The sequence below is a fragment of the Necator americanus genome, chromosome II (assembly GCF_031761385.1).
Source record: "Necator americanus strain Aroian chromosome II, whole genome shotgun sequence".
Classification (NCBI taxonomy): Eukaryota; Metazoa; Nematoda; class Chromadorea; order Rhabditida; family Ancylostomatidae; genus Necator; species Necator americanus.
The window spans coordinates 25,608,850-25,630,171 of NC_087372.1; the positions used below are offsets into that span (position 1 = coordinate 25,608,850).

At 42.4% G+C, this 21,322-nt stretch overlaps 4 protein-coding genes across 4 annotated transcripts; 1 reads left to right on the plus strand and 3 right to left on the minus strand.

Annotated features, from left to right (window-relative positions):
• Positions 1 to 2,581: 2,581 nt before the first annotated feature.
• Positions 2,582 to 11,336, plus strand: RB195_019453 (uncharacterized protein; the record flags this gene model as incomplete). Its single annotated transcript, XM_064187300.1, has 17 exons — positions 2,582 to 2,684; positions 3,967 to 4,073; positions 4,133 to 4,315; positions 4,580 to 4,740; positions 4,809 to 4,925; positions 4,977 to 5,053; positions 5,945 to 6,074; positions 6,150 to 6,264; positions 6,312 to 6,391; positions 6,445 to 6,528; positions 6,938 to 7,088; positions 7,169 to 7,233; positions 9,563 to 9,662; positions 9,810 to 9,929; positions 10,018 to 10,458; positions 10,830 to 11,015; positions 11,094 to 11,336. The coding sequence occupies 17 exons, from the start codon at positions 2,582 to 2,584 to the stop codon at positions 11,334 to 11,336; spliced, it is 2,463 nt and encodes an 820-aa protein (XP_064043181.1).
• A 4,326-nt stretch (positions 11,337 to 15,662) lies between these two features.
• Positions 15,663 to 16,145, minus strand: RB195_019454 (uncharacterized protein; the record flags this gene model as incomplete). Its single annotated transcript, XM_064187301.1, has 1 exon — positions 15,663 to 16,145. The coding sequence occupies one exon, from the start codon at positions 16,143 to 16,145 to the stop codon at positions 15,663 to 15,665; it is 483 nt and encodes a 160-aa protein (XP_064043182.1).
• Positions 16,146 to 16,389: 244 nt separating this feature from the next.
• On the minus strand, positions 16,390 to 16,980 carry RB195_019455 (uncharacterized protein; the record flags this gene model as incomplete). The annotated part of the gene is made up of 1 exon (XM_064187302.1): positions 16,390 to 16,980. One exon carries the CDS (start codon positions 16,978 to 16,980, stop codon positions 16,390 to 16,392), a length of 591 nt encoding a protein of 196 aa, XP_064043183.1.
• A 45-nt stretch (positions 16,981 to 17,025) lies between these two features.
• On the minus strand, positions 17,026 to 17,485 carry RB195_019456 (uncharacterized protein; the record flags this gene model as incomplete). Its single annotated transcript, XM_064187303.1, has 2 exons — positions 17,026 to 17,095; positions 17,163 to 17,485. 2 exons carry the CDS (start codon positions 17,483 to 17,485, stop codon positions 17,026 to 17,028), a joined length of 393 nt encoding a protein of 130 aa, XP_064043184.1.
• Positions 17,486 to 21,322: the final 3,837 nt, after the last annotated feature.

Sequence of the window (21,322 nt, forward strand, 5' to 3'; positions counted from 1 at the left end):
CACTGAGCTTCAGATTTTTTTGACCGCAGCTGCCTTGAGGAACAGTAATTTTGTTTTAGTAATGAGAGTAAACATTCCGCGTGAAAACTACGGAAATACAAGCTTCTTCAGAGTTTTATAGCTACCGTAGCAATAGATTTGTCCACTAATCTCTGACCTTCAGATACCTTTCTGAGCTCGAACTCAAAAAAGCGAAATTACACAGGAATCAGCGTCCATACTCAGTGTCAAGGCGAAAACTACAAAGAGACAAAATTTTATGGGATTGAATGGAATCAAGTGAAGTCGAAAAGTTGCACGAAAGAGCTGGTCAACTTCAGGTGGTGAGGATCCGTGCCTCTTCACCGCTACCGCGCACGATAATAGCTCGTCAATATAAACGGCGCTAGCATTCTGTGTCGTTGTAACTGGTTTCCCTCATCTCTCCTCATTTTTCCGTCGTGATTCTGTGCAACACACATTGAGTGCAGCAACTATCTATTTATATGCTTTTTCCTTTCTCTAGGGTTATTCCTAATTATTAGAGTTAATGTTAAGTGAGAAATGATGCAGAGAATAGATAAAATTTGATAATATGAAATGAGATCGAATTTGTCCATCAAACTCCAAAAGTTGTCACTTCTCCTTGCTAATGGCTAACTTTTCGCAGCTTTCAAAACGTATAAAATTCTCGCCATATTGAGCGAAGTATGCAGGAAAGCACGACCGAAAAAGGAATTTTTATTCCGCAATAAAGGTGATAGAAAGTCGCCGAAAATTCTTGGTCACATCACCGAACTAAAGAGTCCGAAACTGTGGCCTCATAAAATACGACAGAGTTCGGTGGGAGCAAAACGACGTAAAGCTAAGTGTAGTTGCGCAAGGCTGCCCACAGAGTTTAGAGCCGCGCGGTATAGCGGCCCTGTGGCCTTGGTGGTTATTGAGAGATTCGAGCAGCCTAAGCGGCGGCGCTGGGTCCCATTGCACCGATTAAAGCACAACCGCATACATAATATTTTCAGGTCGTCTTAACCCGGGTATAAAGAGTAACGTCACATTTATTTACCAAAGTGAGAGAGAAGCGCTTGATTACAGCAGTAATTTTCTTTAAAACGCAAGCTCAGAACTCCAGTAACAGTTCCAAAGAGATGGCTTGCGACTATCTCAAAACTTCCATGGATTTCACGGTATCAGCGGAGTGTGAGCTATATTCTCACATTGCCAATAAAAGCAAAACTACACAAAATTCAGTGGAGATGTCAAATTAGGTAATTTTATCTCTGCAAGCCAACCGTAACTAGCTGCATCGGGAGGGCTGTTTTTTGAACTGCGACAAGAACTGCACATGATAAATAGAGGGCAAATGATAATGGTTGATAACATTAAAAACTGGTGACATGCTAATAATTTCGAATGAGTACGAGACGAGGATGAAAGGAGAAGAAAATAATGGAACTCACCACTACTTACCTTTATTTGATACCAGAAGCGACAAAATGACCCCACGAATAAAAAAAGAAACAAAGTTCTCCCGTTGGAATTGCAGCGAATATTTCAGCCGCTGATGAAACCCAATAAGAAACAGGGAAAGTGGAATGAGAATGTCTTCATATGAGGGCAATATCGCACAAACAAACGTTTAGAGGAGGGTTGAGTACCATGGTGATTCATACTTTTAATGGGACGCGAGGTGCAGTCGTCATAGTGAATTCGAAAAATAAAAGCTATTTTATTTCAGGTTTGCAGACTTTAACTGCCCGAACTTTTACAGACAATTTCTCAACAGTCAAATACGCATACGAGAAGGAATTGAGCGCACGGATAAGTAACTCTTTATTGAACTCGCTAAAACCTCATGTGCAACTCTACCAGGTCACATCAGTCTTGTCAACGTGCGGATTCCATACTCCGTCTTCTTTTCTTGCAATCAAATGGGTGTGGAAAGAGCGGAGTACGATTTGGCATCGAGCGCGCCGGATCGATTGGGGAACAAACAGCCACAAAAAGTCCCAACATAACCACCGCCGTGAATAGAAATGAAGAGAAAGCGAAATGAAGGATTAGAGAACAAATCTAGAGTTCGACGCAGATTGATTGCTGAGACGACGAAGCAATATATGGCAACGTTGCAACAAAGAGAGCTAGAACACAACCCCAGCGGACTGGCACAGCAAGAGCTGAATGCCGAACGAGCTTCTACTTGTAGTAAGATATGTACCGCATCTCTCAAGCATGTCCACCTGAATCAATATGAATGCCGCAACAAGAAACTATTTACTCCCGATCTTGAGTTGAAGAGAATGACTCATCCAAACGCAAATGCGATGGTACTCGCAGGAAACGACGAGTCACTCATTTAAAGGACTATCGCGCTTCAGTCTTTGCGCTCCAGTCAGAAAACTGCAGACTACGGTGCTAGGTTCATGTCGACCTGTTGTGCAACAACCTTGGCAGTCTTCTCACTACTCTTTTCCTCCCTAATGGTGTTTCCGGTCTCTTCGACGCTTAGTTCTATTGTTTTTTTAAAAGAAGCTTCATATATATATATATATATATATATATACCTTACGTACGTAGTTCGATTATTCCAGAATTCCCGAGTATGTCTGCCTCCAACGGCGATAACGGTCGCAGGAACAACTACAAGCACAAGTATACGCGGACTAAAAAGCCCTCAAGCAAGACTGACGGTTCGGCAACGCAAGGTATTTTTGTGGAGAGGATTTGCATGTTTCTTGTGGGCAACACTAACTTGCTATTTTTATGCAGGTAGCGTTGTGTTGCCTTCCATGGCGTCCTTTTCAAGTAGTGAGAAGCTAAAAATGAAGTAACCCGCCACAGTATCAAGAGTTCTCATTGTATTCCTGCAAAACTACACCATTCTGATTTTTTTTATCTCACCAACAAAAGAATTAGACATTTCCAACATTATTTTTTTGCATTCAGTGGATGATGATTAAGATGAGATAAGTGTTTTGTTTTTGAAAAGGACTAATGCTTCAAAACAGCGCTCACCCTCTGTTTTTGCTTGGGAATTTTGACTTCAAATGCCGATATCGGTCGATTCTTCGCGTCGTTGTTGTTCTTCCCATAGTTCCCAACTACTTCCTTCCATCGTTTCGCCTCTTTGTACTCATTTCTTCTGTTTTTTAAAATGTGATAACAGGTCAATTTGTACTTTTTAAAAGTTTCATACCTTATTCTGCTTCTTCTATGCCCAGCACAAACCTCACAAGCAGTTTCAGCTACATTATCATCTCAATTTATTGGAAAAAAGTGAAGAAAATGCATCGTTTTATCAGCTTGACAATCCACTTCAATGATCCGTGAAAACGAGAATAAATTTTACAAAATTTAAAAACTAGAATACATATTTCTTATAGTGTGAGAAATTCTCTATCGAATGATATATAGCATTGCAGAAATGACTTCACTCTGAAAAGAAACCCTTTCATGACTTATTCCTCAATCCAGTACATTTTCCTTTTTCTCCGTGAAGCATAAGTGCGATAGTTGGACCCGGTGCTCCGACCTAGTTCACTTTTGGAGAGTTGGCAAAGGGATCCGCCATTTCCGGACAGTTGGCGAAACGGTTCCTCTTTAAGCTGCACGCCGTGAGCTAGACCACCTTCACTACGCCGTGAAGTTAACTGGGTGGAAATCCTCAAATTATATAATACTGAAGTTCTTGCTGGATTCATGAAAATCGGTTCATTAATTGATTCGAAATTTTGCGGCCATATTCTTAAGCTCCTGGAAAGAAATCTTTGGAATTATGGATAAACTTTGTGGTAATAGTATAACGGTTTTTTTTTTTAAATCTCAGCTAATGACTGTGATAGTCTTGTGATTGATGGGGCTATTGTGATTTTGGATTTTTCATTTGGTTCTGGCTAAAACTGCCACCTGTATTTTGAACTCTTGAATTCGTTAAAAGTGGGTACTCTACTGCCTAACTTCATCACATATTCTTCATATTAGTTTCAGAAAGCAGTGGTAAGGGTTCGCAGCTGTCTCGAGAAGAACGAGGCCAAAATTTGCAGTTTCGCAATGTGAACATGCAAAAGTACGAACACATGATTGATACAGCTAAGGTTGCCCAGTCATCCTTTAATTCATGTTTTTGTTTGAATTACAATGAGGCTGTCTGCAGGATAACTTTGCTGATATCGCTCTCGGTAGCGGGCCAACTGAGGAATGCACGATTTGCTGCAAAGTAAACGACTTATTCGGTATCGGTTCGTGCCGTCATCCAGTTTGTATGGAGTGTGCAATTCGTATGAGAGTTCTCTCGAATAGCCGGCAATGTCCTGTCTGCAGGGCAGATATGGAAACGGTTAGTGAAGTCCCCTCTGTCGACTTTTATACACTCATTTTTGAGTAAAAATGCGTTCTTTTAATTCTTCAGCGGATATTCACATGGTGAGCTAGCTATGACTTTCACAGATTACTGCAGTTCTTCTCTTCTCTTGGTGCAATTCTTGTGTTATTTTCATGTCTCCTAGCCTTCTGTCACAGCTGTGACTTAGAATGTTTCCTTTCAACATTCTTCAGCACCATATAAAATAAAGTTGTTTCGCCTTACCGCTTCTATTTTCAGTTATGGTTTGTATTTGTTTCAAGTGGATTTGACACTGTTTCACTGCCGTTACCTTCATTGAACCATCCTGACGAAAAGAGATTTGGCTTGCAGTTCCAGGACGTTGAAGCCATTACTCGCTACGAAAAATATCTTGCTCATGTTTGCAAACTGTGCAGAAGGTGCATAGTTTTGAATCCTGTTTGAAAAAGGAGGTGTTTCTGTACACAAAAGAAAAGTGTTTGTTCAGTCCTGAAGGCGGTAGAATGGAATTCCCCACTTTTGTTGCTTTACGACATCATATGTCAAGCGTTCATCAACTGACGTATTGTCATATATGCACCGAAAATATCACTCTATTCTCAAGGTTTGTTACTTTGCACACCATAAGTTTTCCTTCAAACCTTTTTCCATACAGGGAGAGAAAGACTTATACTCGCGACGGACTACAAAGGCACATACGTGCAGGTGACAGAGACGACAAAAGCCTAAAAGGTTGTATTTGTATATAATAATAATAGTAATAATTTACTTACTGTTGTTGATCACTTGGCTTACACATAGTTTGCCTTGTACAGGTGGATTCAGTCAGTAACTCAGCTCTAGTTTAATTGTTAAATTACGCATGTTTAGTCGATTCTGGGGGCGCTCAGGAGGTACCCGAGCTAATTGGGTGTAACCGACAAGACAAGACAAGCTAAGTCACTTTAACACAAACGAACCGACACATTTCAAAGTTTGCTCATGTAAATATATGATTGCTTCAAAACACTTCTTAACGGAAGGAGGGACCGAATCCGATGACGAAGGGTTAACGATGGCGCAATGATAGATTTCAAAGAAAAATAAGAATCTAGTAGTTATCTCACACAATCATTATCACCTGTGTACTACTGTGAAATGGGCTGCTTTGTTACGGAGAAGATTATATAAGAGACACACTTATGGTATATATATTTCTTTTCTTGTCGTATGCGTAAAATTTTACCTTCAAGCTGTTCTCTGATTACTCATTTCATTGCATTTTGGCATTCGGAAAGATCACTGGTCAAGCTTTGTATCAAGCTTGTCTCAACACCTCTTAACTAGTCTTCTCTTGTCTAGTCGGCTGCTCCAGTTTGCTAGGGTACCTCCTGATGTGCACCCGTCGATTCTGTCCAGACTTTTGGTAATGAATTTGAATCTTTTCAATAGTAACAAGAATACCTAAGTAGATTTAGTCAGAAAAAGCGCCACTCACTGTTTTATCCACGTGTGAGGCTCCGAATAAAATCATTTTACTTCATTGATTCATTCTTACTTAGTGTTCTCTTTTTTTGTGTAGTTTTTGCCATATATCGTGGGGACGATTCATTCTTCATGCTTTCATCAGCGATGATTTTGAAGGTCATCCATCCTGCTTGTTCTGTGAGCAACGCTTCTTCGACGAAGAGTTCAGATATAAGCACCTTCGCAAGGAACATTTTTTCTGCCAATTTTGCGAATCTGAGGGTAAACACATGAATGTGTTTTTCAAGTAAGTCAAGCATATTGTAAACCATGTGTAGCACACATGCATTCACACATTTAATTCAGCTGTACGCCTATTTAGGGATCATGGAGAACTTGTTGGCCATTACAAGGAACAACATTTTCTTTGTGATTTCGAGGACTGCAAGGCAATGGGTATCGCATTTTCAAATCAGATAGATCTGAATCTCCACAAGGTAATGCTTCCAATGATGTCAACTCCCCAAAACTGCCTTCTTTGCAGTCGAAGGAACACAATGGTCGCCGCACGGCTGTGGGACTTGACTTTCAATTCAGTGATCGTCAACTCGCAGGTCCTTCACGGTGAGATTTAATGGGGTTTTGATTTCTTTGGAGTAGTCGTTTTTTTACTTCAGTGTACGACCACCTGCCAATTCTGCTGTTATTCGTCGTGACAAAGTTGCCGTTGTTCCACAAGAGGCAACACTCGCTCCAAAAAGGTAATCTTTATGAAAGTATTTTTCCCTTGATTTCAGTTTACGTAGTGGGTAGTACTCTCTCCCTCTTTCTCATTCCTCCTCTGTCTTATATTTCACCGAAGCAAACAGGAAACCAACCTTAACCTGCCACTTCCAGGTATTCTTCTGTTCTCGATGAGAGCGGAGGAACACCTTAAGGTGGCAGAATGTTGGTTGCAATTATTTGCTGAAAGGTAAAACTTTCGAAAAAAAAAACTGCCAAGGTTATCGCAATAGGGAACGGGGCATTCGAATACGATTAAGAGAGAAAAGGTTGCACATACTTGTTTACCTATTGGAATCACTTCAACATTTTCATGTCTAATGCCATGTTGAAAATTTTGATTTTGAACTTGAAATTGACCTTTTATTTAAAACATATGTTTTAAAGGACACCAGAAGAATTTGTGGTCGTGCCTTCGGCGCAAAGTAGTAGTCGCACTATTCGCTACAACGTCGCACCGGCATACACACCACAGAGCGAGGATTTCCCAAGTTTAGCACCAACTTCAGCGAATTCTCGTTCGGTCCCTACCTTGCCAGTAGGTGGAATTCCTTACGTATCTTCACCTGACAAATGTTGTCGTGTGTTGTCTTGTTTAAATGATGTCACGTGTTCTAGAACTTGCGGCCGGATGATTTTCCTCGCCTAAACCGAGTCAACCATCCTGGAGTGCAACCAGCTCAGTAAGGATTTATATCTACGTTTTCGATATTAGTTCAAGCTCAGTAGCTCCTAGCTTCAAAAGCCATCGTCCACCGCTTTCCGTAACTCGGGAAATTTATTTCATTCGAGAGTTTTTAACTCATTTCTAGTTGTGGCTAAAATTTCTCAAACTTTAAAAGTAGCCGAGTTTGGGAAGCCGTTGTATTTATTTGTAGGTTTTACTGTTTGACGGTTCGATATATATATATATATATATATATATATATATTTGGGGCGGATGTAGTGTAGCGGTTAGAGGTCCCGCTTCCTGCATGATCGATCGGAGGTTCGAATCCGCCCTAGTGCTCACCGAGCGTTTCATCCCTCCGGGGTCGATAAATTGATATCAGACTTGTCTGGGAGGATAAAAACACTGACTTGGCATATCGGCCAGTCACCGCAAGTCTTTGTATAGGCCAGTTACACGTTCGTGAACCTTAAACGATTCTGAATTGAAGTGAACGTGGGGACGCATCCCAAGCGGATTGATTAACGAAAGACACATGAAGCCGAACTTCAGTCTATTTTTGGTGTTCGCTTCGCTCGCTTTCACCGATCAATAACAATTAACAGTAGCGACATTTTTTTTTGTAAAATTAGAATTCTCTTTTCTATCAACGCTTTCTTCATTTTTTTTACTCGAAAATTTAAAGCATAGATGAAAGATTTCATGGTTTTTTTCCCTGAACGCGTCAGTTCTATATTTGGAGTACAATCAAACTTCATTTTACATCTATGCTCCACAATGTGGATACAGTATTCGAAGTATGAGTTTCCTCAACTATTAGCAAATAATGGTGTTCCAACATGAAATGACGTGAATATCACCATCGTAAAGATGAAAATAGCGTTCTACGTCAGATCGCGTAAACTTTTGGTTACTTACTTACTTACCCACTGGACGTGCAGACCCCAGCATCTCTTCCATTCGTTTAGTTCCTTCGCTGTTGTCATCCAAGATGTTCTCAAGTTTCGTGAGTGACGTTGGCGAGGTCCTTGAGCCATATCCAGCTGAATTCTCACTTGGTCCACCTGTGTAGCGAACACATTACCCCATCTCGTTGGCAATTTCCCTCGAGGACGTTTAGCATCCCTTGGGATCCACTCTAGCGTTCTTTTAGTCTATCTATCGTCGATTTTTCTCATAATGTGACCCATGTATGTTTTGCTTTCGAAATATATTCCGCTGGATCGCGAAGACGGGACATTCTTCTTAAGTTGGAACTGCGAAGAGCGGCTAGGTGTTATGTGCGCCGGTTAAACTTCAGAAGACATCTCTCAAGGGCTCTGTGGGTAGTAAGTAGCTTCCTAGACGTGGCAGCGGTGTCCATCCACGTCTCCGCTGTCTATGAGAGCGCTGGAAGAACTGTTGAGTCGAACAGATGGGCACAAAGATCTTTGGTCCGTCAGTTGGTCCGTAGCTTCCCTGGCTGGTGCGAATGCTGCCCATGCTGCTCTCATTCTTCTATTCAGTTCTTTCTTCAAATCGTTTTTCATGTTCATAGAACGTCCAAGGTATACGTATGAAGTGTTCACCATTTGGGAGCCTTCAAGTTGTACTCCTCCGCCCTCGCAGAAGGCGTTCTTCATGAACTATGTCTTCTTTCTGTTTATTCGCAGTCCTGTTTTCTTCCGTGCTTCGTTCAATTCGTTGAGCATCGTTTCTGCTTCATTGATACTGCTCTAAAAGGGAACGAAACCGCAAAACGAAGGTTCGAGAGAAATCTTCCATCAACACGTATGTCCCTTTTTTCCCAGGAAAGTGATTCCATTATCCATTGCAATCCAGCAGTGAACAGCTTCGGCGATATAGTATCGCCTTGTCGTACCCTCTTTTCAATGGGTATGGTAAGGTGGCGGTGGAAAAGCTGTATCTTAGTGGTGGCAGTATTGCATTCGTTTCTACGCTGTCGAAAGCCATCTCATAGTTGACGAAGGTTAGAACAAGGGGCAGGCGGTATTCCCTGCAAACCTTCATGACCCTCGACGCAGTCTGGATGTGGTCCAAGCGGCTGAATCCCTGACAGAATCCAGCTTGTTCTTGAGGCTGGGCTTCAGCGTCCTAGATATGCGCGTGAGGATGATCTTGGTGAATACTTTGTATAACACGCTCAGCGAGCATATCGGACGGTAGTTCCAAAGATCCTCTCGGTCACCGTGCTTATGGATAAGAGCGATCCTCCACTTGTCTGGGATCCCGTCTTTCTAAAGGTAGGATGCCATGTGCGCTGCTAAGATTACATGAAGTGGATGACCACTAGCCCGAAAAAAAAATTATATTTATTAAAAATGCGAAAGCTTCACATTTAGATCCAGGCCATCGCCAGTTGTTGAAAACTTCCCAGCACTACCAACCGCAAGCAAACAGCTGCCCACAGCTCCTTCCTGGGGAACGAAGAAAACATCTAAGGTGTTCTAGTAGCTTTTCAAAATGTTATATTTTAATGAGCGCTGTGGCTGCTATTGATACAACCACAACGTGAATGCTACAACTCAGACGGTTACGCATTTAATAGATCGGTTGCGGTCTTGCATATGTTTGGTATTAGATATTTAGTCTGTCGTCGTGGGCTGTAAAGTTCCCAATAACATCAAACAATTACCACAACCTGATGTCTGGCCTGATAGGCCTGTCTCAACTCCAGCGCGAGAAATTGAACCAGAGCGTTGGCAGGAGGTTAGCTTAATTATAAAGTTGACACTTCCTGTTTTCGACTTTCGCTTGTGCTTGTTATTGAATTTCATTTCAATTCAACTTCATATAGGTGCCAACGAAACCGCGGAAAGTGGATAAGAAAACCCGTAGAGTACAACAAAAAGCTGCTAATGTTAGCAACGAAGGTGCGTCGGAGGTGCCAGAAGTCTCTAACGAAGATCCACATAGAAGTGAATTAGTGCTTAAAAACAGTTCCAAAATTGGAAGTGAAGAGAAACTCGAGGAAGACAAGCAGAAAGGAATTTCGAAACAAAACAGTATAAGCCAGACGTATGCGATAAAAAGGGAGGATAACGTTCCAAGTGTTTCGATTCCTATCCCTGCCATCAACAAGTTGAATAAATCGCATTCTGGCGCTGGGAAAATCGAGCAACGGTTTGCAGCGGGTACCAAGACTAGTGATGATGTTCTGTCTGAAGTTGAGAGATACACTGAAAAGTCTACTACTACCCCACCTGAAGCCTCGTCTCAGTCTTCTATACTAAATTGGGTGAGTAAAGTTGTTTTTCCTTTCATTACTCAGTATGTTTGAGAGCGATATTTTGTAATTTGTTCGGAAATTATTTATCATTTTATGGTTTTGTGGAGGGTTTCCATTAAGTGCTGGATTTCTAAGTATTTATACCTTGTACAAAATTTATTAAAAATACCAAATTCATCTTTCGTTTGATATTAAACGAAAGTTCTCATTTGTTCATTATTTATTTTGTTTTGATATTAGATCCTCCACGTGGAAAATTTTTGTAGGGAGGAAAGATGCAGGTTTAACAAAGTAAACAAAGCTGTTCTAGAATAGGAAGAAAAAGTGTTCACTGGAATGTGTTATACGGTTTTAAGCATAGCAGTGATTATGAGTTTCAGTTTTCGTTACCGTCCAAGTCGTCGCTTTTTTCCAATCTTTCCCTCTCCAATGTTTTGGGAAAAACACCACAAGAAAATTGCATGGCTCCAACTCCATTTGCTTCCACTGGCTCAGAGGTTGTAAATTCACCATCGACACCAATTACTGATGTTGCCACGGAAACTAAGAAAACAGCATCTGCTTTGGTACGATTTGCTTATTTATTTGAGTATTTCAAAAAAAAAGTCATCAGAATTCCTTTGTTTGACCTATTTTGGTTCCAGGCTGATGTCCCTCCAGGACTGGCAACAGCAGTGCCAGCAGATATTTTGTCCGGGCCTCCTCCAGGATTTGAAGGCATTTGTCCTAACTCATCTGCTCCTCCCGGTCTTGTATTTCCTTCAGTGTCTCGACCTGTGTTCTCAATGGCTCCTTTTTTTTCTAATGCTGATCTGAATAAGAACGATGTGGGATCCGAAACTGCTTCAAAAGCAGATAATGAATGGTCAGCCGTTGGCGCCAGATAAGAGCTAGGAAATTATTAAAACCTGATATAATCTAGAGTATTAAGAGTAGATTTCCTTATAGTCATGTGCTTACTGCGAAGTGGTCTTGTTACTGGGAAATAGAAAATAGACTATTTGCTAAAATGCCTCTACTTCCTGTTAGGTTTCTTTCAATTTCTACCTATATGTGCAAGTAATGGTGTGTTGCATGGTGGATACGAACTTTCCCTCAGTGCCCATCTTGGCCTTACTATCATCGAATTCTGTACCCTATTTTTTTGCCTCCCATGCTTTAGCCATTAGTGCAGCATTTCGCTTCGCCTGGGAGTTAACGGTGTCACTAAGTTTCGGGTGATTTTGTTTGGTACGCCATCCTAGCCTTCGATATAAATAAAGGTTTGTGGGGGTAATTTTGCTATTCATGCCATGTAATGCGCTCTGTGGAATAATCTTTTAGCTGCATTTGCAGATTTCTTGATGATTCCCTTACGAGATGCTTTTCTTCCATATTGGTCCGTTGCAACTACTTGGTTTAGTTTATTGGTACAAGAGTTTTATATGATATAAATTCCCTTAGATTGCGACTTACTGTTGTTTATAAGAAAGCGAATGTATTCTGTGATAAAATGCCTTCCATTAATAAAGATATATAAGTGCATATCCCTTTAGATTATTTTACGAAACGAATTGTTTGTTCTTTCTCGTAACTTTTCACAATAAACGCATTAATGAACCGAGCGAATCGGCAAGCAGTCACAGTGGCGTCAAAAAAAAAAAAAACCCATGATGTCTGACAAAGGGATTATTGCCCAAATAGTGTGGTGTAGTGCGGTCGTGTCTAATCGACACCGACGCCTCAAAAAATGAGCAACCACATAGGTTATTTTTTGGTTCGCTTGACTGTGTCACAAGGCATGATTTCAAGAAGTTTGAGAATCGTGTTCACCGGTTTCTGAATTGTCCGAACTCTGATGTCTGAATTGAATTGATTGATTGTTGAACTTCAGTGAGATAAATGCCAACATATTTCTCTGCTGTAATCAAGTTGATGTTGGTCTTGCTCGATGGCGAATACTAGATCCTGAATGGAGCTGCTCAAAATGGAATGATCATCTCTACACGCTTTCGAAAAGTGTTCGCTTGTATTGGTTTCCTAACGTGCTAACAATTATTGTCGTAGTACTGTAATACTTTTACGCAGTTCTTGAACAACTATTTCAACCGAATTTGTTAGAACTCGGATAGTGCCACGATCTTTGGCTTCACTTTTTTCCAGTACAGTGACATTCACCACATAAATGCACGCACATACTTGTGTTAAAGGCATCACCCCTCGAATCTGAGGTGGTGCAGATTTCAGGTGGAGTATTCGTATACGGGATGGGAGACTACGGAGAGGGAGATGATTCCGTCCATTTCTTGCTAATTGCCGTAAAAAACGGCCCGGAAGATGCGGCGCCGCACAAGACTGGCGCGCTCCAATCGAACCTCTTGTACAAAATGGTGCGCCAAAACGAATGAAACCGTATCTTCCGGGCCGTTTTTTAGGACAATTAGGAAGAAATGAACGGAATCACCCCCCCCCCCCCCCTCTCCGTAGTCTCCCATCCTGTATACGAATACTCCACCTGAAATCTGCACCACCTCAGATTCGTGGGGTGATGTCTTTAAATCACGGTGGAGCCGCGTAAGCAGTTACAATTTAGGGAGGACCCTTTCTGTAGTTCGCGATGGTCCCCCCTTGGAACCAACTGCTACCTCCACCGCGCCGCTTCGAGCGCAGCCGCTTACGTAACTGCACTGGTCTTCATATCGTTTTGACCCTACTATATCTGTATTTACTTGGCTTTTCCTATACCCGTCTGAGTAAAGGATTAGATTTAATTGCGTATTACTTTGGTTCAATAAAGCATCTTACAAAACCTACGAGATCATCTAGTTGTCACCTTTAAAAAGTTGAAGAACTACTAATACTAATACCTACTCGTGTAATTGTTTTTGTGTAGTCTGATCAGATCGACATGAAGCTCGGTGCAGTTGCGTAAGTGACTGCGCTGGTAGCGGCGCGTTGAGGGCAGCGATTGAGATCGAAGAGGAACCATTGCGAAGTTCAGTGTTGAATGGTGCTGCCAAGGACCCTCCTGGTTAGTGACCGCTATGGTCCACCGCACCGCTGCGAGCGCGGCCGCTTGCGCAAAGATTCAGGCCCTTTTCACCCGACTGAAGTTGCCTAAACTTCCCATTCAAGAAAAGAGTTGTACCTCATTGCTCCACAAGTGGTGGTTGCATTCATTAGGGAATGATTATTGGAAATAAGCTGTAATAGGGGAAAAAAAGCGCAGGAAATGTTGTCTGGTGACGAGAAATGTGTCTTATTTAAGAGTATTAATGTTTTAAAGGCATCACCGCACGAATCTGAGGTGGTGCAGATGTCAGGTGGAGTATTCGTATACGGGATGGGAGACTACGGAGAGGGAGATGATTCCGTCCATTTCTTGCTAATTGCCGTAAAAAACGGCCCGGAAGATGCGGCGCCGCACAAGACTGGCGCGCTCCAATCGAACCTCTTGTACAAAATGATGCGCCAAAACGAATGAAGCCGTATCTTCCGGGCCGTTTTTTACGGCAATTAGGAAGAAATGGACGGAATCACCCCCTCTCCGTAGTCTCCCATCCTGTATACGAATACTCCACCTGAAATCTGCGCCACCTCAGATTCGTGGGGTGATGCCTTTAAATTGTGTCTGTGCTGCAGATTTGCATGAATCATCAATGTTCTGTAATACGTGTTCAGTGCTGATAAGGGTCATCGCTTTGAAGAAATGAGGTGCAACGTTTTTCAAGATCACCAGATGCATTTCCTCGTATACGTAGTCGATGCGAGTAGGGGAAATCTGTTAGATATTAACCTTCACGCCCACGATCTTCTTTGCATCTCTTTTTTTTTTTTTGAAGTACACGTATTTTCATGTTTGATTTGCTTCCTTTGTATTCGTATATTAATCACATTTTAAGCAGCGCTTATTCTCGCCTAGCTATATCTATCACTTAGATCACTCAGGATAATCCTAGCTCTGTCGCTTTGAGCCATTCATTCACGTTATTGTATAAGTTCTTTTTCATATCGCGTTGCTGACCTTAAACGTAACTTTCAGCTTTCCTCTTGCCTTATACTTGAAATAATTTAATTAGTATGTATGAAGGTTTAACTTTGGTTCGGGGGAGCAACCTAGCGCGTAGAAGAGTTTCTTTCACTTGGAATTGTTCAACTTGTCACTGCTGTGAAGTGCAACGTATCTATCTTAAACTTTTGTTTTCTCCGCAGACTTCTTTCAATGGAGCAGTCGGGATTTTTTCCTACAGAATTTTTTTCTTGTTGTTTACACTTGTTTAATTGACTGATCTGACACGAGTAAGAACTTAGGGAAATGTAGCTGGAGGAATGTGGGGAGCCACTCAACTGCTTTCTGCAAGCACTATCTTCCTTTTTTCTCACAGTAACTCTAGTTTACATGTCATACATCCTCTAAGACTAATGCTTAAGTATTAGGGCCCCAACTGAGTTGGTTATTCATTTCAAGAAATAAAGAAAGATAGAAGCGCGACAAGTGACCCCCTCTAACTACACTTTACTCCAGAACTCTCGTGCAGAATCGAGAGCATCGTCTTTTTGGAGAGGTCGTAGGAAAAACTTTAAAGCCTGATCTGAGATTAATGTGGAGCTGAATCTGGATGTTTCTACATCCGCCTACAAGCTTGAGATGACCAAAGTCATATCTTCCCGTAGAAAAAATTCATTTTTGTTCGTATTATTATTGTCACCTGCTTACCTGGAATTGGTGTAGGTTGTCACCAATAGCAGATGTCTACGTTCTACAAGTATAGAGATATGTCCTACAATAAATCCGATTACTGCTTAACAATGCACAACAGCTAAAAATAGTTAAAAATAGTTATTTTCTGAAGTTTTTCGGAGGTAAACGAATACAAACTTAATAGCCTGCCCCCCATCCCTGTGGAAGTTCACGTGTATCACCTGTGCTCCCATTGTTCATCGATATGCTTGAGCGGGCACCAGTAATACTTCCATTTGTTCCGATCGCGCGCAAGTGTTGCCCAGTGGCATCTCTTCCCGCGAACGACTCGAACTTACCCGAAAGTGCGGCGAAAGACGTCGTATTTTTCTTTGAAGGACTTCGTAAAGAGGTCTGACCATCGGGTCGGCGGTCTTCCCGGCACACCTAATTTTACTTTCCTTGGCATATCCGGCAGCGTCTCTGATTTTCAATCGGTGACGCAGGAGTGAACTTCGAATCCCTTCTTTCACATGCGTAAAGCGGGCTAATCCTAGAACCACACTTTCAATTCGGCGTTTTTTGAAGCCGATCGCATTTTCCTCATGCTTGCCCAAGTTTCCGAAGCATAGGTCGAAGCAGGAAGAACGGTGGTGTTGAATAGGTGAACACGGAGCCGGATGTTCTTGATCCTCTTCACCACAGCCTCGATGCTCTTGAATGCACCCCAACCCGCTCGTTTCCTTCTGCCCAGCTCGGAGGTCAGGTCGTTCATCATCTTGATTTCCCGAACTAGATATACATAGCTGGAGCATTCGAATATGTTCGTTCCGTTGAGCGTGAATGGGACATCAGAGACCCATTCGTTCCTCATAAAAATCGCCTTGTCCAGATTCAGTTGAAGACCGATCTTTTTACACGTTTTATCGAATTTGCCCAGCATGTGTTCCGCCTGATCGATGCTTGATGTTATAAGAACGATGTCATCAGCGAAATGAAGATGGTGTAAATGATAGCCGTCAACTTTCACTCCCATGTTATGCCATTCCAATCCTCGCACCGCGTTCTCGAGAGTGGAAGTGAATATTTTGGGTGGAATTGTGTCGTACCCTGACGAACCCCTCTGTTTACGCCGATTATGACATCATTGTAGAATGGGGAAATTTTGGTGGTGAAGTTGCTATACAACTCACGAAGTATCTTTATGTATGGAGTAGGGACGCTTTGGTTGTCTAAGTCCTCCATGACCGCTCCGGCCCCAACTCTATCAAACGCTTTCTTCAAATATCAAGGAAAGTGAGACACAGCGGCATCTTGTACTCTCGCAATAGTTCTATGAGTTTTGAAACAGTGTGTATGTGGTCAATCGTACTGAATCCTTTTCGAAACCCTGCTTGCTCGCATGGCTTTCCTTCATCGAATACTTTTTCAATCCTAATAAGGATCACGCTTGTAAAGAGTTTGTAGATGACGGATAGTAAGCAGATTGGACGATAGTTGCCGATGTTTTGTGGGTTTCCTTTCTTATACAACAGCACAGTCTTGCTGGTTTTCCGTTGCTTAGTAACCTTGCATTCCGACAGATAGCGAGTGAAGAGCCCTGTGTTGATGAGGACTGGCGGTAGGTACTTCTGATGTTCAGGCTTGATTCTGTCAAGACCGGGTGAAGTACAATTCTTCACCGACATAATTGCACGTCGGACTTCGGAGTGTACGACCTTTGGAATGACATGTCCATCTTCCCTCAGATGGTGAGAAGGCAAGTGGACGTGGTTGTCGAAGAGATCTGAGTAGAAGTGACCGCGAATGACCTTTTTCAACCCACTTCTTGATCCTGTAGTTGTTCCATCTGGGATTCGGAGAGCAGTCATTGTACTTTTATGATTGGCGAATTTCCGACGGGCGTAGCGAATGCTCTATCCCGTCTCTACAGCTTCAGCCAGCACTTTTGCTCTTCTCTCTTTGAGGTCTTCTTTTATCGCCTCTCTGCAAAGCCTTGCGAGCTCGGGCGTGAGTTCTTGGTTGCCTTCAGCTCGTGCAGCTCCACGCTGACGTATCAGCTCTAGAGTTTTTGGAGACAGGCGTCTCTTTGTGGTTTTGCAACTCTTCGCTTTCTTCGTGAAGATGTTCTACAAGCCGTTCATATTCGGCGGCTTTCTCTGCTCTCCTTGTGAAGGAAAATCTTCCTCGGAGGAGGCGATGATCCGATCCCATATAGAACTCTGGTACAACAGCGACGTCCGTCAGGCAGAACCTTTTATTGACGATGATGTGGTCTGTTTCATTACGGTACCCTCCACCGGGTGACTCCCACGTCCAGCGTAGAGAGAAGGGCTTCTCGAATTGCGAGATCCCATGGATGGTCTTAGACGTCATGATGATCTCGGAGAGCCTCTCCGTTTTCTCACCAATTTCTTGTCTCTCTCACCAATTATTACCCGCAGAAAGTATGATCTCCTCTGCAGAACTTCTCCAGGTCCTCATGGAAATCTCGTCATCTTCTTCGTAGCTTGATGTTGGAGCGTAAGCGACGAAGATTGTCAAAGCTAAAGTTGAACCACATCTTCTCATCCGTAAACGTTCGATTCGGGTTGTAAGCTGTTCGAAAGACACGATGCTCACTGCCATATTCGTGTTGACGAGAACACCAACTCCTCTACTTTTGCATGTTCTTAAGAACTCTAGTGTGCAGTTCTTCTCTCTTCTTCTCCAGTGTCACACACGGGGTTCAGTGGGTGGCGTCGCCTCGTCTCGGTCAGTCCGATGACGTCGTATTTGAACTTTTGCACAAAAATTTAAAACCCATGCGCAGGTTGCGATCCTCTAGTCTTATGAGTTTTGGGAGAACGTTGCGCTCTCCTGGAGTGGACAGATGGAGCTTATTTGTTAAAAGCAACTCCAAACCTCCCCTGCACCTTATAGTCACTTGATTGCAGGCTTTAGGCTGGACCGACGTGAGGGATACGATAGTATTATGAGCCGATCCTGGCACAGCAGAAATAGGAAGTTCATCTCTTGAAACCACCTGCTTCTCATGACAGGTACAAGGTCGCTTCTGGCCCGCGATGAGCCCCCTATCCGCCACCTGGGGACGCGCCACGTAGTCTCGCGACCAACCGGCTGTGTCCCGTCTAATGAGGGAGATCCATAGCCTGTGAAAGTTATGCTAAAAGAAATACCGTGGAGAGTACTAGCGAAAAATCCTTGTATATTTACACTTCCATTCTCTGAGGAAAAACTTCGCAAACAACTAGACAGTAATGTGAAATTCGTTGACAATTCTTCGCAGCCATTCCCTTCTTCTACATCATAGCCGGATTGAGAAGGCCTGCATTGTTGTCATACCACCACGCATTGCATTCTCGAGACTGATACAGAATATTTTGAGGGGGATTGTTTCACCCTTACTGACCACTCTAGCAATTCCCTCTACTTTGTGAGTTACATACTAACTTTAAAACCAAATTTTCCTCGTTCTATTGGTACACATTTCACCACAACTGAAACACATGCATATGCTGAAACACCCTTGCACATTCTGCAGCATATGCCAAGGGAGGTAAAATTAGGTGGGTCGGATGCATATTCAAAGATAAGAAGAGTGAGGAAAAAAGTGAAGAGAAAGGTTCGATAAGGTAGAGTGTGACAATGTCTCACCTAAAATATTCAGTGCACTTTCGAAAGTGCAGTGCGAGGACTAGAGTAGGATTACATGGGAAGAAAGATGATGGCCGGCAGTTACCCATCTTCGTTCTGCTGATTTTTGGAAAAAAAGGTGTCGTTTTGGAAACATCGAGCATCAGTCAGGCGAAACGAATGCTCTGGTTGGATTTGATGAAACGTCAAAGAAGTTCTACCTTCAGCTGAACCTCTGAGGGCATATAGCAATATTGTGAAGAAGAGCAGGAACTTCCGGTTCCGTATGCTTCAGGAACTTCCGGTTCCGTATGCTTCAGGAACTTGGGCATTTTGCAAACAGGAGTTGAATGCGACCAGCGTCATAAACGCTCAACAGTAATGCTAGGAGTATTCCGCTTTATACAGGTGAAAGAGGAAATTCGAAATTCAGTCCTACGTCATCGACCGTAGATCAGACATGCTGCAGCATATGCCAAGGGAGATAAAATTAGGTGGGTCGGATACGTATACAAAGATAATCGTTAAGCAAGAGCTGTGAACAACTGAATTACACGCGTTTTCAAACCCATCACAGAAATACCCTATGGTCAAACTTCCTCACAAAGTCCCTTTGGAAGAAAAATACAATGCTCTTGGAGTGTTCGAAGAAAAAAGGGGAGAGAGGAGAAGCTAATCGGAATAGTGCGCAATGATCGGGACAAGTCGAAGTGTTATTTGGGCTTGCTGGAGCAAATCGACGAACAACAGAGGCGCAGGTGATGCAGATGATACGGTTCTGAAACCTCTCCTCACATGTTGCAGATTGAATCGAAGAATTTCGATGGTGAAGCTAGAGAAGGTAGGTGGAAGTACAACTCTCAAAGCCCCTTTGTGTACTGAACAGATGCTTTGGTTGCCCATGGTTCATATGACCGCTTATGTCTGAGTCGAAGTTCAACTTTGAGTCGGTAAAAGTGGGGAATCGTGTACTACCGCGATACCTCTATGAGTTTCAAAACGAAAAGTAGAAGGGTTCGCCAACTTTGAAACTTAACAAAAAAAAAATTTGGCCCCGTTATTGCTCGGAAAGTCAACTTGGAGTATTTTGTCTACTGTTCGGACTACTTCTACTACAGCTTTCTGTGACAAAATGGAGACGTACTCAAAAACGTTTCTCTTACTAAGCATAATCCAAATGTGCTCATGAGTTGATAGAAATTTACCTTTCAGATGCTGGAAAGTGAGACTGAATCTAGATGTGATAAAATTTTGAAAATTTGATCCATAATCTGCACTTCTGGAGTGATAATGCATTCATTGGGGACTGCCCACTTTTCCTTTTCAGACACTGATTCTTAGATTCCTATCAACTCTCAGATGATACTTTCCCGTAGAGGACTTCGTCCTACAAACGAGTGTTGTGCATTCATGTGATGCACACCTTCGTTCTTCGTCTCTGAATCAACTCTGCTGCTATTTGAAGATGATAACATGAATACACTTTACTTTGTCCATCTCTTTTCGAGGATATACTTCTCCGTTATAAGAGCTTTGGCAGATTTCGTCACTCACTTGTCAATGCAGCAGACATCTTTATTTTTGGGTTTCTTATTTCAACGAGTAAAAAGAAGTTATTTAATAAATGTTTAACAAGTATATAAATGATAGGATGAATAAAGGATAAAGGACAAAGTGTCTGGCGCTAATCAATCCACGGCATTTTCTCTGTGACCAAGTGAAACCACAATTATTATAAGTCTTAAAAAATTCCCAACGTTGTTAGAAAGAAGTGTCTCTGTTTCCCACCAAAACTTCTTAGGGAAATGTTTCAATGCGTAAAATAGTGCAAAAAGCGAAATAATAAAATAATAAAGGATAAAAAGGATAAAGTTTCTAGCGTTAATCGATCCGCTTGGGATGCGCCACCGCGTTCACTTCGTTTCAGAATCGTTTAAGGTTCACGAACGTGTAACTGGACTATACAATGACTTGCGGGGGCTAGCCGATGTGTCAAGTCGTGTTCTAATCCTTCCAGGCAAGTCGGATACCAATTTATCGACACCGGAGGGATTAAACGCTTGGTGAGCACTAGGGCGGATTCGAATCTCCGATCGATCGTGCAGACAGCGGAATCTCTGCTGAGTGCACTACACTCACCTCACGATAAAATGATACAGAGATATAATGTAATATAAGAGATATATATAGAGATAATGATAAAGTCACACGATAAAATGAATAAGTAGATAATAAATAAACGTTATTTAATAAATGTGGCACCAGCTGGCATGGGCGGGTGTAGTGTAGCGGTTAGAGGTTCCGCTTCTTGCACGGTCGGAGGTTCGAGTCCGCCCTAGTGCTCACCAAGCCTTTCATCCCTCCGGGGTCGATAAGTTGGTTCTAGACTTATGTGAGAGGATGAAAACACTGATTTGACAAATCGGCTACCCACCGCAAGTAAGCCAGTTACACGTTCGTAGACCTCAGACGCTTCTGAATTGAAGTGCACGTGGAGCGCATCCCAAGCGGATTGATTAACTCCAGACACTTTGTCCTTTGTCCTTTGAGTCGCCAATTAATAAAGGGATGACTTGG